This window comes from Patiria miniata, unplaced genomic scaffold, assembly GCF_015706575.1.
Source record: "Patiria miniata isolate m_02_andy unplaced genomic scaffold, ASM1570657v1 HiC_scaffold_15, whole genome shotgun sequence".
Lineage (NCBI taxonomy): Eukaryota > Metazoa > Echinodermata > Asteroidea > Valvatida > Asterinidae > Patiria > Patiria miniata.
This window is the reverse complement of record NW_024037053.1, coordinates 3,526,535-3,541,575: the sequence shown is the minus strand read 5'-3', so window position 1 is coordinate 3,541,575 and position 15,041 is coordinate 3,526,535. Positions and strand designations below refer to the sequence as shown.

The window sequence follows — 15,041 nt, the reverse complement described above, 5'->3', positions numbered from 1 at the left end:
AGCAGCAGTTTTGTCCAACAACAGAAAAACGCACAGCAAGCCAAAAAAACGCGAGGAAGTCACATTTTCCATGGCGGCTGGTTTCTTTCAGCAGTTGGAAGTACCAGGTCTCTGGAGTAGACAGTTGATGAATGTTCCGATCAGATTAGACGATTGAAGTTTCCTTGTACGTTGGCACAAGCTTTGCTGCATGAAAAATGCGTTCAACTCTTCGTATAGTTTACAAGAATCAACTGAAGCTGTAGTACCACACGATATACGAGCGCTAAGAATGAATAAACTCTATACGTGCGCAAATAACTCGGTTGCACTAATACCCAATTTCAGCTTCGTATAACATACATTTCGCATGTGCAGATAGAGCAAAACCTTCCTTCGTACAAAACGCAAGTACATCACCGCTTCCAATGCTCCCATTGGCTAATCGATCGACAGCGCGCCGCAGCTGCGATCGCCATTTGACCAATCGGCTTTCCGGGAAACTTGTTTAGCGCGCGAGGCGTGTGCTAGGTTTCACAGACATGTCTTTTCCCAGCGCCTATGCCAGCAGTGCCTAAAACAGGCCAGCCGTGACTCGACTTCAAACTGAAAGGACAATTTCAGAACGAGTCACTTCTCAAGATCAGTGTAAATATTTCTCCTCGCACGCATAAATCACCAGTGTTGATTCCCAGCATTGCATTTTAGAGCCCCGCACCCAACTAATCGGCACAAAGTGCAGTTTATGCAAACAGCATAATGTGGACAATTCGAGGAAACAAAACGATGTTTAATTTCAAAAACAAAAAAACACGAAATTCCCCCGGAAACCTTCGCTTTTAACCATGAAAAATTAGAGACGGGATTAGGACCTTTGGGAATCACAGTAATTACATCCGTTCCTACAATGTCATCCATCTAGATCTATGTCCACAACGGCGGTACAGTGTAGGTAGTAGGTACTAGAATACAATATCCATCATCGTACAAGACAGTACTTTGGTCAAGTCCAAACTGTCCGCCTTTATTTCCGACGAAATGAAAACCGACGGAAAGAGTTTAATTTCCGTGGGGAAAGAGGAAGGGCAAATTCTCGTTCATTATCCCCGCTCGTTTGTTGAAGAGACAACGCTCAGTAAAAAGCTAATTACACATGTAAAAGCCGCTTGACATTTGACGTGAATCTTGTCGGCGAACACACGAGCGACTTTGTAAGAGTAAGGGCAAATGACACCTACAAACTGCCAGTGTAGACGGAATAAAATCAGTTTTACTTTCACCTGTCTCCATAGGCATCAACTTTAAAATATACATGGGGGAAATAATTCAGAGCATCAACACACACACAGACCTTAAGTGCAGAAAAACTTGCAAAACAAAATCGGGCCAACTTTACTCACTCTTTAGCTGACAAAATTCTCCACAATTTTCATGAGGCAAATACAAGGTCCTCAGTATTTCACCAGCCAAGTTTGAAGTCTCAATTCAATTATTAAAGGAGACTTTTCTTCGACATTTTGCACCTGAGAGTGATGCCAAGTGATTTCACTTTGAAGCCGAAGAATGGGACTGGTGCAAGTCCAATTGTTTGGAAAAGACTGACCTCTTCAGGAGTCTGGTGGCAGACTATGGAGAGATGTGTAGAAATACAGACTGGTACCAAATGTTTCTTTTGATACAGTTGACTGATACAGTACCAAAAGGGTGTTGGGACTGATTGTTCATGTGCCAGTCTATTTTCTTTTATTGCATGTTTTTAATATTGTACCTTACGTTTTGGGACTCTTATACACAGCATTGAGGGTCCCAAATTTTCGAACAATCAACCTACACATCAAAATGAGGGTCAATACTTTGCCTTTCCTTTAACTTTTTTGCTGATATCGTTAATAATATTCTACTCACAAATGATCACACTTAATCCACTCTACCCACTAAAAAGGAGTAATTTATTTTAGCTACTTCTGCCCAAAACACTCACATCGACAAAAATATCCCTGCATTATATTCCCACTTTGAATTTTTCGTTCATTTTTTTTTAATATTTACATTTATCTATTTCCTTCAACTGTGACTGACCAACACAAAGGCACTGTTCAAAGGCAAAACTTTGTGAATAGCAACAGTAGATTTCTGTACTGAAAGAAAAAAAAAGTACATACAAATAAGAAAATTCCAAGACATGATGATTCCCTAGAAGAACGGTGGTAAAAATGTGTGTTTGCAAAATCAACTAATGGCACCTCGTTAGGGGGCCGTTTGATTATTTCTGTAAATGTATTCATTGCGTGATACATAAGCTCTAGCAAAACAAAATTGGCAAAAAGGCATAAGCACCCAAACTTGCAAGGTTTATAACTTTGGCAAATTTTTAAAAACCTTGTTATCAATATCAATCTATTTATCAAACTACCCGCCCTAGGTAGACAGCTTTTGGATATTTCTCCTTCAAACTCTGCCACTGCACTATGAGATGATCGGCAAAGTAGTACATGATTTGACCGGACAGAGACACGGTCTGGACGCGGCACATGCTCTCCACGTAGACTTGCTGTACTGCTTTCAGCCCCAGTAACTATAGAAACGATACAAAAGTGGTAAAAATACACAAAGATATGACAGTAGAATGTCAACGAATAATGGTCCTGAAACTCCTGAGCGTATTTTGAATTCTGAATGCAGTTTGAAGTTGCGTTACAATTGTTTTGAAACATGCCAGAGCATGTCGGAGCTATGAGGCATCGGACATATGCGGCCTCGGACCTATGAGGCAGAATAAATAAATTTTTATGCCTCATAAGTCCGACGCCTCAAAAGTCTGAAATTTCGGACTTATGAGGTGTCGGACCTATGAGGCGTCGGATTTATGGGCGGACCCCTATATATGATCTCCTATGTACAGGATATATATATGTAAACTTAAAGACAACTATCATATTTATTATAATGCAATTTTAAAAAAAAGACACACACAAACTACAAGGTTTTAGCAATCATCTAATTTCTGTTCATCAATTTTGCTTTTGTGGTTCGGGAGACACACACGCGCGCACGGTTGCTATGTTATTCTTCGGTTCAGTGCTCGACATCGCGTAGCTGCAATCGGCTGAATGAGAACGTGTCCCAGGCGCTGAATTCGGGCGCAATTCAAAACATGAATCGGCAAATTTGAATTGAAATCAAGATCCTAGAATAGTGTTTTTCTCGGAATATACAGCATTCACTGAGCTAAAACCTCATCAGGTTTGTTGTTTAAGCACCCTTCTTTGGATTTTGAGCACTTTTGTTGCTTCAAACAAACATGAGATTTGAAGGTTTGCATGGTGGAAAGATACTAAGACAAGAAAAGTTTGCGGTAGCACCATGTGAATAAATCTCTTTTGTGAGTATGTGTGGTTCTGAAAAGAACCGGAACAAACATAATGCACAAATTAAAAATGATGGGGGCTACCTTTAAAACATGCTGTTCAAATAAGAGATAAGTAAGATAAATCGTCAAACTTCATACCAAACAAAAACCTGAATGTAATTAAATCAAGCTTCATATGTTCTATCATGTTGTATTCATTAGAAGTTGAAGGCTCTTGTGTGCTTCGGTAGAAACGCACCGAGTGTCCTTACTTTGACTTTGGAGTGACTGATGATAATGGTGGGCCATTAGTCGAGTTAATTAACCAGATCCAAGAAATTGTTCAACTGGTTTAATGGACATGCCTGTTGAGCAAGCAAGTAGTTAATCAATCACACTAATTGAAGAAAAAACAGCCAGGCCATTCTATCAAAGAAAAAAAACTAAAACAAGAGAATATGAGAAACAAAACAATTTTACTTACTCTCATAGAAAATCCAGCTGCACAGATGGGTATACATGTTCCGGGGCCATTGCATAGAATCTATACACACATGCAGTACACAATCAAGATGAGGTTTTTTTTAAATAATGGATGTTAATTTGTCTCCTGGCTAAAGCACTTATCACACAACTACAGAAAATAAACAAACAATCAAACGAAAACAAAAACAATCTAGGTGTTCACTTTTTATAGGGCACAATACGTAGGTCTAAAACAGCCATATTTATATCAATACAGGGTGAGTAAAATAACGCATCCTTAATGGCACGACCAATTTTTGAATGACTTTTTGCCTGTACCACTTTCAAAATCTAGGATATGAAAGCCCAGTCCATTAAGCTTGTTTTTAGTACAAGAATCATTCAAATCACTCATGTACTTTTCAAGTTAGGGAATTTTAAACACAGACACCATTTTAAAGTTCTGTCCAAGGATAACAAAAAAAGAAAGTGTTTTTGTCAGAAAAATGAAAACAATTCTCATAAGGATGCTGTGAATTGTTTTCGTTATGCTGGAAGATCACAAACTTTTTTTGCGATCCGTGGACAGAGCTTTAAAAACAGTGTTTGTGTTCAAAATGCCGTAACTTGAAAAGTACAGGAGTGATTTCAATGATTCTTGTACTCAAAGAAAGCTCATTGATTTGGGCTTATCCTAGATTTTGAAATTGCTACAGGCAAAACTTCTTTCAAAAATTGGTCCTACCATTTTGGATTGGTTTTTTTTTTTTTTTTTCTCACCCTGTATTTCAATTTTTGAAGGAGTTTTAATTTTTTTTTTTTTTTTTTTGGGGGGGGGGGGGGGGCAGGGGGAGCGTAAGATGGGGTGGGGTGGGGGGGGGGGGGGGTGTTTCGGGGTTTCCAACACGATCCCATCCATGCTTTACCTGGACTTAGTTCTACTCATATGAACACTAACAAATTAACCAATAGTATGGAGACAGCAGTTGAGGGGTGCGATAATCAACCACTCCAAGTAGTTTGAAATGAGTAACTCATTTACCAAGTCTGGGGAATGCCTGAAGACTAACGGGAAGGAGTAGAGGGCAGCATACAGGGTGGAGGCAACGCTGGTGATGTAGGACTGCCTGACTTCACGACTCCGGGGAATTCTTTCCAGGCTGAACTGTTGAGAAAAAGTAAAATGTAACCATTTCTGTGCTTTAAACCTCCATTCGATTTACCCATGAAATTGGAGTCTAACCTAGTCCGAAAAATGTGGGGCTCTCAATACTGTGTGTGAGAGTCCCAAAACTTAAGATAGTAAATACATGCATGGGGTTTACTGCTCAATCCAACAGGACCAAGCGGTCGTTTAAAATAGTCAGATCCTTTTGGATTGAGCAGGGTTAGGGCTAAATTTTGGAGAATTTTGTTGGCTAAACAGTGATTCAAATTGACCGGATTTTGTTTTGCATGTTTTTTACGCACTTGAGGTCACAGTCTGGGTCTTACCCAAGATTTACATGTAATCAATGATTTATGTTGAGTAGAGTTTAAATTGATGTTGCCTGAAATAGTGAAATAATTTAAAGATTTGTGTGTTCAGTAATATGAACCCTAATAACATCAGCACTGCAAAATAAAAAACAAACTCAAAGTAAAGAGGGTAATTAAAATGCTATAATCAGTCTTAAAGTTGTAAGATGTTGCTGTGTAACAAATCTGAAATTTAAAATTTTTCCCATACATTTCTTCTCCTAAAAAAATTGTCGGTGTTATTTCTGTTTTCAACATAACTCTGCGGGAAATATCCACCCTGTTTAATAAACGTTTCCATTTTAAATAACGGATTTAAGTTTCAGACAGCATACCTCAGAATTTCTTCCGTCCTTCTCCCTTCCGGCTTCGAATGTTCGAATCTTCTCTTCGCTCATCTTATCCGTGTCTGCTAGGACGTAGACCCTCGGTGAGTAAGCGTCGCTGAGGCTGCCGAGTAGCCTCAGAATCTCAGTTGTGTGTCCCCCTGGGAGAAGATTAATGAGTTTTTCTTGAATTTAAAGATCGTGTTTGTGTTTCTTTCTCAGGAAATAACATTCAATCAGTCCCTCCGGCTGGTAAAGCCAGGTAAAAACAATTTCAGTTGATCGTCTGGGTTTCTACGAGGGGCTTTATATATTTTTTTTTTTCAAGATGGCCGCAACGTATTTAAATAAAAATGGCTGCCAACTTTTCAGTTCAAAATGACCTCGACCTTTTTATTAGCTATCCTACTAGTAAGAAAAGTCAAAATATTTATGTTAAACAATGTTCAACGTACTTTACCCAATTTATGTAAGTTTTATGCATGATAAAAATAGCTTTTTGAGATGAGGAAAAAAAATTTAAAATAAAATAAAAGGATCTTCTTCAAAAAAGGATGTGGGCAGGAATGATCAACTGATGTTCTTTTTTTTCTTGGCCTAACAGACAGGGTAGGAAGACATGGTGGTTGTATTGACATTTCAAGTAGTTTAGTTGTGTTTTGGGGATTTTGAAAGAAATTTTCTTTAAAAATCAAATTTGGATAGAAAAGAATGTTGCAACGTGGAACCACTGTTGTCTTCATATATCATCTCAATGAAGGTCATTCATTGCAAAAATGATGATAAGACATGAATCTGGGACTGAGAAACATTTCCAATTTTGTTTGGAAATACTTAGAAAATTTTCTTGACTCTCCATAGACTTTGTACACAATCGCTGAAAAAAGCGTCAGGCTGCAACACTCTTTCCATTGGATATTGTCAGAAAGTACACTGAACAAATCAGAGATTTTGTCACAGATTAGCGTATTTTTAATTGATTATTTGGAAAGAATTCCATGCATGGCCATCACTAATTTTTCCCTGCAGTGACTTATCAGCCATCAGAAAGCAACATGTCCTGAAAAGTCAAATTTGGCAGGGAAAAGATTGAAACTTTTACTGAGAAAACACTTAATTTTTCAGGCCAGTCTCATAGGGTTTGTGCACATGGTGTCAAGTGATGTCCAGGTATGGAACTCCTTCTGATTAATTTTTTAATTCATAGAGTACAAAGTTCTGTTTGTATAAACACTAATTCATAATATTTCACAAAAACTTGCAAGTTGCATGATTTAATGGAAAATAATTCAAAAACTAAATGCCAAAACGCTGATCAATAGGCCTAATATTAATAAATAGGGTTTTTTTTACAATCGAATTTGCAAAATACAGAAATCGAGACTCATTGGTCACTTAAATGAACCAAAAACCCCTAAATCATCACATTCACAGTCCGCAACCAAGTAAACAGCGCCCTCATTAATTACGCCCGCACGGTAACGCTTATGCTCAGGCAGGTTGTCCGACTGAACAAGGAAATGATTCACACGGCCAGTTTACCTGATCCTGCGATAACCAAGACTTTCAATCTCGTCCCATTGCTTCCTCGACTCAACTTCCCTCTGCCGAGGCTCCTCAGAATGATTACTAGTCTCAGGAAAAGTAACAGCACGATGAAAACTGCTCCTCCCAAAGCAAGCGTTGTTCCGCTCATGGAGGCCGCCATTTTGATGACCTTTGACCCCAAATGGGAAGTAATCGTCGTGTTCCCAATGTACCAGCATACGTTTTATACACAAGTTCGCGCCACGTTTATTTTGGTGTCAGACTATCGTTCGATGCCGATAACAATTTTGTCGATGGTGCTTGGCACTTGAAATTTACATAATCACAACGCCTTTTTGTTTGTGTTACGTAATTTAGGCCAGCCCTTGGCCAGTTGTTCATCAGTGGTCAGAAGTTTTACGTCACTCTGGCTGTAAAAGTTGCAGGTAGGCAACTACGTTTTGTAAAAATACCCCACAACAAAGTCACATGAACACAGCGTGCGATATCTGTGGTCGCAGCGCTAGCACTCGGCAGTATTGTGCACGATCGGTTGCCCAGGTCGCCCATCGACTTAAATCATTGCGTGAGCCTGAGGATTACGGAGCGTTGTAAGATATTTGATAAATATATGGGATTTATATTTATAACGGCGTTATATTAAACATCTATCTAATGAATAATGAAACTTGTACTTGTCAGTCTTTGTCTTTGATAAAAAGGCTGGAGACTGCGTAGAGTAGACAATTGAGTCTTATTTAAACAGTTTTTGTTTTGTTTGTTAATCACCCACGTGTCTGTATTCCACATTTCATGTGATGATGTGCAGATTATTGAAGAGAATGAGACATGTGAAATGGACATGTGCGACTGCTTCTTAGCGGACCAACTCTTCGGAAGGTTATGAACAATCGCTGATGCTTATTGACTGAAATACCAGAGGGCTTCCTTCTTTCGTGGTGCAAGAATTGTAGCATCCTGTAGATAAGATAGAGTCTTCAAGATAACCGGACTTCGGGCAGCAGTTGTCGTCAGTTTTTATCATCTGGTGATTCAAGTACATTTGCCCTTCAGGGTGATTTAAACAATAATGGAAAGCCCCAATGCTACCGAGCACCAACATCCGTGGGAATTCTCATCGGAGTATCTCCCGGCGTTGTTTGCCAGTTTTCTCTTCTTCTTCACCCTCATGTTCTTAGTGAGCCCTCTTTTGTCGGCCAAGTACTCGCGGACCTACAAAGGAATGAGCAGCTTCGATAAAGCTAACTGGAACACAAGGTTTGAAATTTCTTGAAACATAATTGTCATGATTGTAGATCCCCCCCCCCCTCAAATCTCGGCCATTGAGTGACGAAACATTATGAAACTGGGCCATGTATAGAAGTTAGAACAACTTTATACAAACATACCCACAAAATTAGATGACTATAGGTCAAAGGGTTTTGGAATTATGGCTAATTAATTATTCATATGCACCAATGATAATTCTGCTTTGTGTACACTACATATGGGGAAATTCAGTTTTCAGACGAGCAGCGATGAAAAATTGTTTGTTGCGCGGTAACCCATGGTTGGAATTTTATGTTTTTGGCATCAAAAGATGCGCAAGACTCAATGTTAAAAAGTCAGGAAAGGGTGTCGCAGAAAAAAGTGTGGGGAGCCCCCCCCCCCCCCCCCCCCCCCGCCCTTTTAGGGTTAAAGCGCGCGAAGCAAAACTGATCAAAACGACTGAAATGAAAGGGATCATAGAAAACGTAGGTTTATCACAACATATACATTGATACTTTCAGTATGAATTTTGGGCTAATATTATAAAATTGTAAAAACTTATTATAAAATTAGTAGCCGGAGATGTACAGAGACCATCTAAAAATTAATTGTATTGATTTCCTTCTGTTAATTGTCCGTTCTCTCTTAAGGACGGTCTCCAACATCAATGCAGTAATTGTGAGCGTCCTGAGCATTTATCTTCTAGTCACAGATGACTCAATCAGCTCTGATAAAGTCTGGTAAGAAAATCAGTGTAAAGTCTGGTAAGAAATCAGTGTACTTTGTGCTAAGCACCAACCAAACCATATTCTACGTAATAGACCATGGCAAAAGCCATGGTCTTTAACATTTGAGCAGATTCGAAGATTAATTATGCAAGACAACCGCATCTTGACCTCTAGATTTTTACCAATCAGCAGGCGCTTTCTATATCGGGACTTCGGTCATTCACCATTGTCGCGTCATAGACTTGGATTTATATAAAAAAATACCCTAGACACACCAAAGGTTGTGGTCACGCGCTCTGTATTATGTTACGCGATACGTGCCCGGCTGCTGTTGTATTACAAAAACACCGCATTCGAATTGACCAATCACACGTTTAGTCCTGATTGGGGAATGAAATGACTTCACAATTTAGTAAAGTCAACTCCGATCGGCTGAGGCGCGAATCGCATAAATCGTATCAAAAGAAAAATCTGGGATTTATCTTCTTCAATCCTGTAACAGCATTAAAAAAAAAAAAAACAAACACAAACTTTTAGATTTTCAACACAAGCTCGATCAGAAATATCTTGGAAGCTGTGGGCCAACAAAATGAACAAATTTGTGTTCATGATTAAATCTTCACATTTACTTTCTGCAAGGAGTAGTGTTTTGAGAAAAAAAAATCAGGTTTTTGACCACAGACAGTGAACCCATGATTGGAAAATTAGCGTCAATTGTCTTCGTTTTTCATCACTGCAGGGGTACAAGCCAGCTAGCCAGATGGAATGTCTGCATCATCTGTGGTTTTCTAATCGCCGGTGGGTGGATAATTACGTCTAAATTAAATCACCTATTTATTTACTCTTTTAGAAGTCTGTCTTCTCCCTCTCTGTGTGAATTTTTTTGAGGGTATTTCATTTTTGTATTCATTAGAGATCTCTCTATCAATGTCGTGAAGTATTTGCCCCTGTACTTAAATTACAAATTCATTACGACAGTAGAGCGTGCAAGTTTCGCCAGTTCATGTCTTTGTATAAACACTGGCAATCGTGGAACCCCAGTTGCACCTTATCCTCATTCCTTTGTTTGTACTGAAACTTTTTAGCAACAGCTCTCATTGGTTTTGTTCACGAATTTCAATCGACGACGTTCGGTCAATCGTGGACATATTGTTTGTGCCCTAACCCTTTGGTCGTGGGTCCACGATTGCCAGTGTTTACATACTATTCACTTTTCATTTTAACATCTGAGTACCAAACACTCGCTAGTCTATATTGATTTATTGGCTTGCAGATTTATAAAAAAATCCAAATTTTAAAAAAATCCAAATTTTAAAACTTAAAGGGAATATACATCATTGGCTTTTGCTGCAATTTTCAGAAATGAACTATTTGAGGGGTTAGTGTAATAGATCAAATATTGTTTAACTGACAAGTTTGAAGTTTTGTGTTATGAAAATGCTTGAAAAACCAAGAAAAACAAAAATATTTAAGTAGTCTGGTTCCCTGACTCCACTAAAGATAAAATGGATCAATTTATAGATGTCAGAAAATTGTAAGGTAAGGGAACCAGTCTAGCTGGCCTGCACCCGATCATGAACATGTAACCAATAGCAAACAAAATTTGGACCGAGAAAAATTGTAAATTTGGAGCAGTAGTTGAAAAATAGTTAGGTTTTTCTAACGGTGGTCAGCCGACCACCGTTGGAAATGTATACAAAAATACAATTTTCTTGAAAATGACTTGACACCAGGTGCCATAATTTTAAAGGATGCTTTAGGCTGGCATTTACCAACATCCTAGTAAGGTATTTCGTAAAAACTTGGTAGTTATATTTTTCGATGTTTGCAAATGTTGTATATTCCCTTTAACTGCCGAAGTGAACAGTTGTTACCAGATGTTTCATATACGTGTTTTTAATCATTCCCCATTTTTCTGTTTTTTCTTTTCAGACCTGATAGTCATGCTGAGGTGGTTTCCCCTGAGTGAATCCTGGCAATATCTCATTCATCACTTCGTTGTTCTCTACCCTTTTCTGAACAACGTGGTAGGTTTCACAACTTATTAAATATCAAACATTTACAGAAAAAAAAGCAGATAGGGTAATATGCCTGCCCCGATGTCCAGAGCCAAGGGCGAATTCAGAACACCATTTTTGGGGGTTCCAAACTATTACGGCGTGGGGTTCCGGGCCCGTTTCAAGGGCCCCAAATTTTGTTGGGATTCTAGATGCTCTGTGGTGCGATCTGAGGCAATTTCTGACCACTTTAACCACATTTGTTTGAGGAAAAGATGGTGTTGTATGCAGTGCCTGCCTTTATTGCAACGTTACTTAAAAAAAAAATTGGGTTCGGTTTTTTTTGGAGGGGGGGCATGGCACCCGTTGCCCCCTCTTCCCCCCCCCCCCCATCCCGGATCCGCCCTTGTCCAGAGCCGGATACAAATGGCTGAAGTTTAAAAAGAGAACAAGATGAACATTCAAAACTATGATATTAATATCCTTCACACGGACTAAAGTACATTTTTTCTTTCCTGTTACTTCTCTCGATTGTACAGGTCTATGGAGTGCTGACCTTCTTTGCAAATTATCGAATCACGACCGAGTGCTCTACCCTTTTTGTCAACCTACGGTGAGTTATTTTCGAAATTTTGTTTGTTCTTTTTACAGTTTTCGTGGCATAAAACAGCTGAGAATTGTTCTGTTCCCTGTGGATAATATGCTAGCCCAAAACAGCTTTTTTCAAAATTCATGACAAAACTGGTGCACATTTGAACCCCAGAGTAAAGAGAGACAAGTGGAGGTAAAGCAGGTTGCCCAAGGACACAACTTATGGCATGCAGCTAGACTCCAACCTCAGACTCTCTGATGAGAAATCGCAGTCGTCACAAATCGGCACACTTCTCCTTTTGGGGGAAATAACAAGGGACAATTACATTTTGGGTCATTACACAGTTATACTTCATACAAAATTTTGAGCCAAAAAGCTTCTTTAATTCGTCCATTTTTTAGCGGATCGGGAAGTAAAAGCAGCTAACTTTTTCTTTTTCAGCATGCTTACTCACAGCCAGTTGGTAGTACTAAGGAAGTAGTATCCTTGGGTTAGATCCTAGACTTCCAACTTTGCGACAGTAGCAATTGAAAGTCAGGTCGTTTGTGGTACCATGCTAAATCCTACCTTGCTTTGCATTTGTATGGCTGCAATCACCTGTCATCTTTAAACCAGTGTTTTCTCGTTAATTTCCCTCAAAACAGTGTGTATTGGAACATAAGTAACCTACAGTTACATGTTTTTTGGGACAGAGGGGCCTAGTGGTTAGGGTTTGTGACCCACGATCAGAGGGTCAGGGGTTCAAATCCATTTTTTCTTTTCTGCGACTTCTCTCGATTGTATATGCTGGCCATATGTCGTGTCCTTGGGCAAGCCACTTCACCCCCACTTGCCTCTCACCACCCAGGAGTATATATGGGTACCGGCATTAGCCGGGGAGTAACCTGCGATGGACTAGCATCCCATCCAGGAGTAAAAGAAATATTCTCTGCCGTTTCGTGCCAAGGAAACCGGAGATAAATGCGGGCCTGATGAGCTCCATTGGCTCATGACAGACTTTACTTACTTGATGTGTTTCAGATGGTTCATGTCGGTCCACGAGTACAAATCCAACAAGTGGTACGTCATCAACGGCCTCATGATGACCGCGACTTTCTTCCTGTGCCGCATTGCCTTCATTCCCTTGTATTACGTCTTCGTCTATCACGACGTGTCCCGAGCCGTCGCTACGCTTCCGCTCTCCTTCATCATCGCTTGGCTTCCCAGCGGCATGATTATGGACGTCCTCAACTTCTACTGGTGTGGCAAGATGTACAATGGGGCCAGAAAGGCCCTCTGGGGAACGTCAAAACCCAAAGGGGCGCCCGTCCGAAATCGGGTCAAGGGCGAATAGATAACCACTGCTACTTTTCTTTTGGGGGGGGGGGGGGTGTGTTAATTTTTTGTTCTTCAGCAGTTTTGATGCGGGTAAAATTTCCTTGGAAAGTATTCTGTATTTCAGTATAATAGCTGTATTTATTTCAGACAGTCGCATATGGTTTGCACCTGGTTCATAGAGGGCGCTGTTTATCTTCACTAGAAGGCACTAGAGGACACAATTTTTTCTACAACTTGACAAAAATGATCACAACTATGTCCAGCAAACGTAACAAATAGTCTTGGCAATATTTAGAGCTCGTGTTGTTAATTTTTCATCCACAATTTTGTAGTCTTCATATCCTTGATTGGTTTTTTAATATATTTTATTTCATTGGTCATTGGTTTATTGCAAAAGTCTGACACAGGCATCAGTGGTTAAAATATACCGCGGTGATAGATTTTTGTTTCTCCCAACGTATGTCTTCCTTAGTTACATTGCACATATCACTACGCAGTTGAAACAGCTTTTTACAAATGGTACGGTCTTTTCCACCCGTTGTACATTTTTGCTGTTACAATTCGTAGTTTAAGTTTTTAGTGATGTATTACAGGAAGCAGTTTAGAAATAAAAACTCCAAACTCCGACATTGCAATAAAAAGAAATGGCCTAATTTTTTTTAATTTTTTTTAATTGATCAAATATTGGACTTTTTTGAGAATCAATATAATTAATGCGAAGGATTGTTTTATTCCTTATGAGAATGCAAAATATTGTAATCTAATTTATTTAGTCGGAACTTTGCATGCCCAAAGTTGTTTTTCTGCATGAAAAGGATGTGATTCGGAGAGTTTAATGATAGTTATATTTTCTCTTAAAAGTGACGGAACAAATATTTTGTATAAAAAATGTGATGTGTGCCTTGTAAATTTTGCTCAATTCTGTGGAGTGCACGTGCATGCAGACCTATATACCTTGACATGGAGTGTATATAAATGATTTGAACTTCTACTGACATTTTTCAGGTGCTGTTAGTGTATTTAATATTAAAATTTACCATTGTATATTTCGTGGGGTTCTTATGATGTCTCCTGAGATTTGATCACAGATAACATTATTAATGATAAAATTAACTTTTGTTGTCGGTTGCAAAAATTATTGTGTAATGGAAGCCTAAAACCGTTCATCCGCGAGTGCATTTTTAGTTTTTGTGTCTGTTCCGTAAAATTAGTTTATATTATATTAATCAGCAGTATTTAGCAGTTTTATTCATTTTTATATTTTAATCGGATATTTTTTCCTATCCATAAATACCAAAAAAGAATTTGAACAATCGTCTTGAACATTCTTACAAATTTTTATTATTTATTTATAACTACCTTAGACAGTTTACCCATTCCTAATGGCCGAGAGCCCATCACGTGGCCCGTTTTAAATGGCTGATAAAGACATGGCTGGCTGGTCTTAAACACTTTTCCAGTATCGCATGAAATTTGGACTCCTATGAAATGCGTTGCAAGCACCGTTTTATTGGTTGAATGTTCACAATCCTCATGTTAGCATGCGCAATACTACGAGTCAGTATTCCATAGTCCTAAATTCACACAACATGCAGTACGTACGCGCGACACACGCGCCAATCTCCATTTAAGGAGCTGTTTACCAGAGGGCCTTTGAGGGGTGTTTTGTTGACTTGTTTACTTTTTTTACTCTTGTGGACCGAAGAGTTTTGATTTTTTAATTTTTTTTTTTGACCGAAAAGATATTTATGAATTCGGCTCGGGTAATTATCATCATCCAGACTCCAACTGGTCTTAAATACAGTGTTTAATACCTCCCAATTACACATTTATTCCCCTATTTTGGTGGCTTCTTTCTACTTTTTAAAAATTGTTAAAATTGCAATTTTTTTTAATGAGACTAATGTGATACCTGAATATGTATTGTAATTAAAATGTGTGGTTAATAACACATATCATGGTTTTGTTTGTGCC

General features: G+C 38.9%; 2 protein-coding genes across 3 annotated transcripts; one reads left to right on the top strand and one right to left on the bottom strand.

Annotated features, from left to right (window-relative positions):
- Window positions 1-1,229: 1,229 nt before the first annotated feature.
- LOC119722460 (UDP-N-acetylglucosamine transferase subunit ALG14 homolog) lies at window positions 1,230-7,436 on the bottom strand. Its single transcript, XM_038192591.1, has 5 exons — window positions 7,180-7,436; window positions 5,647-5,798; window positions 4,836-4,958; window positions 3,813-3,872; window positions 1,230-2,554 (listed from the first exon to the last, which is right to left on the bottom strand). Exons 1-5 carry the CDS (start codon window positions 7,343-7,345, stop codon window positions 2,384-2,386), a joined length of 672 nt encoding a protein of 223 aa, XP_038048519.1. The 5' UTR covers window positions 7,346-7,436; the 3' UTR covers window positions 1,230-2,383.
- A 38-nt stretch (window positions 7,437-7,474) lies between these two features.
- LOC119722459 (TLC domain-containing protein 4-A-like) lies at window positions 7,475-14,381 on the top strand. 2 transcript variants are annotated; one of them, XM_038192589.1, is made up of 7 exons: window positions 7,475-7,610; window positions 7,994-8,442; window positions 9,084-9,173; window positions 9,901-9,959; window positions 11,094-11,188; window positions 11,698-11,771; window positions 12,771-14,381. In XM_038192589.1, the coding sequence occupies exons 2-7, from the start codon at window positions 8,255-8,257 to the stop codon at window positions 13,081-13,083; spliced, it is 819 nt and encodes a 272-aa protein (XP_038048517.1). In that variant the 5' UTR covers window positions 7,475-7,610; window positions 7,994-8,254; the 3' UTR covers window positions 13,084-14,381. The 2 variants fall into 2 exon arrangements, with proteins under 2 accessions (XP_038048517.1, XP_038048518.1); XM_038192590.1 differs by lacking the exon at window positions 7,475-7,610 and adding an exon at window positions 7,667-7,775.
- Window positions 14,382-15,041: the final 660 nt, after the last annotated feature.

Excerpts from the sequence above, each read along its gene's own strand:
- LOC119722460 (XM_038192591.1), bottom strand. The coding sequence starts at position 7,345 with ATGGCGGCCTCCATGAGCGGAACAACGCTTGCTTTGGGAGGAGCAGTT. Across the intron at positions 5,799-7,179 it reads CTTGGTTATCGCAGGATCAG|GGGGACACACAACTGAGATT; the intron begins GTAAACTGGCCG and ends ATCTTCTCCCAG. Across the intron at positions 4,959-5,646 it reads AGGACGGAAGAAATTCTGAG|TTCAGCCTGGAAAGAATTCC; the intron begins GTATGCTGTCTG and ends TTTTCTCAACAG.
- LOC119722459 (XM_038192589.1), top strand. The coding sequence starts at position 8,255 with ATGGAAAGCCCCAATGCTACCGAGCACCAACATCCGTGGGAATTCTCA. Across the intron at positions 9,960-11,093 it reads CTGTGGTTTTCTAATCGCCG|ACCTGATAGTCATGCTGAGG; the intron begins GTGGGTGGATAA and ends TTTTCTTTTCAG. Across the intron at positions 11,772-12,770 it reads ACCCTTTTTGTCAACCTACG|ATGGTTCATGTCGGTCCACG; the intron begins GTGAGTTATTTT and ends GATGTGTTTCAG.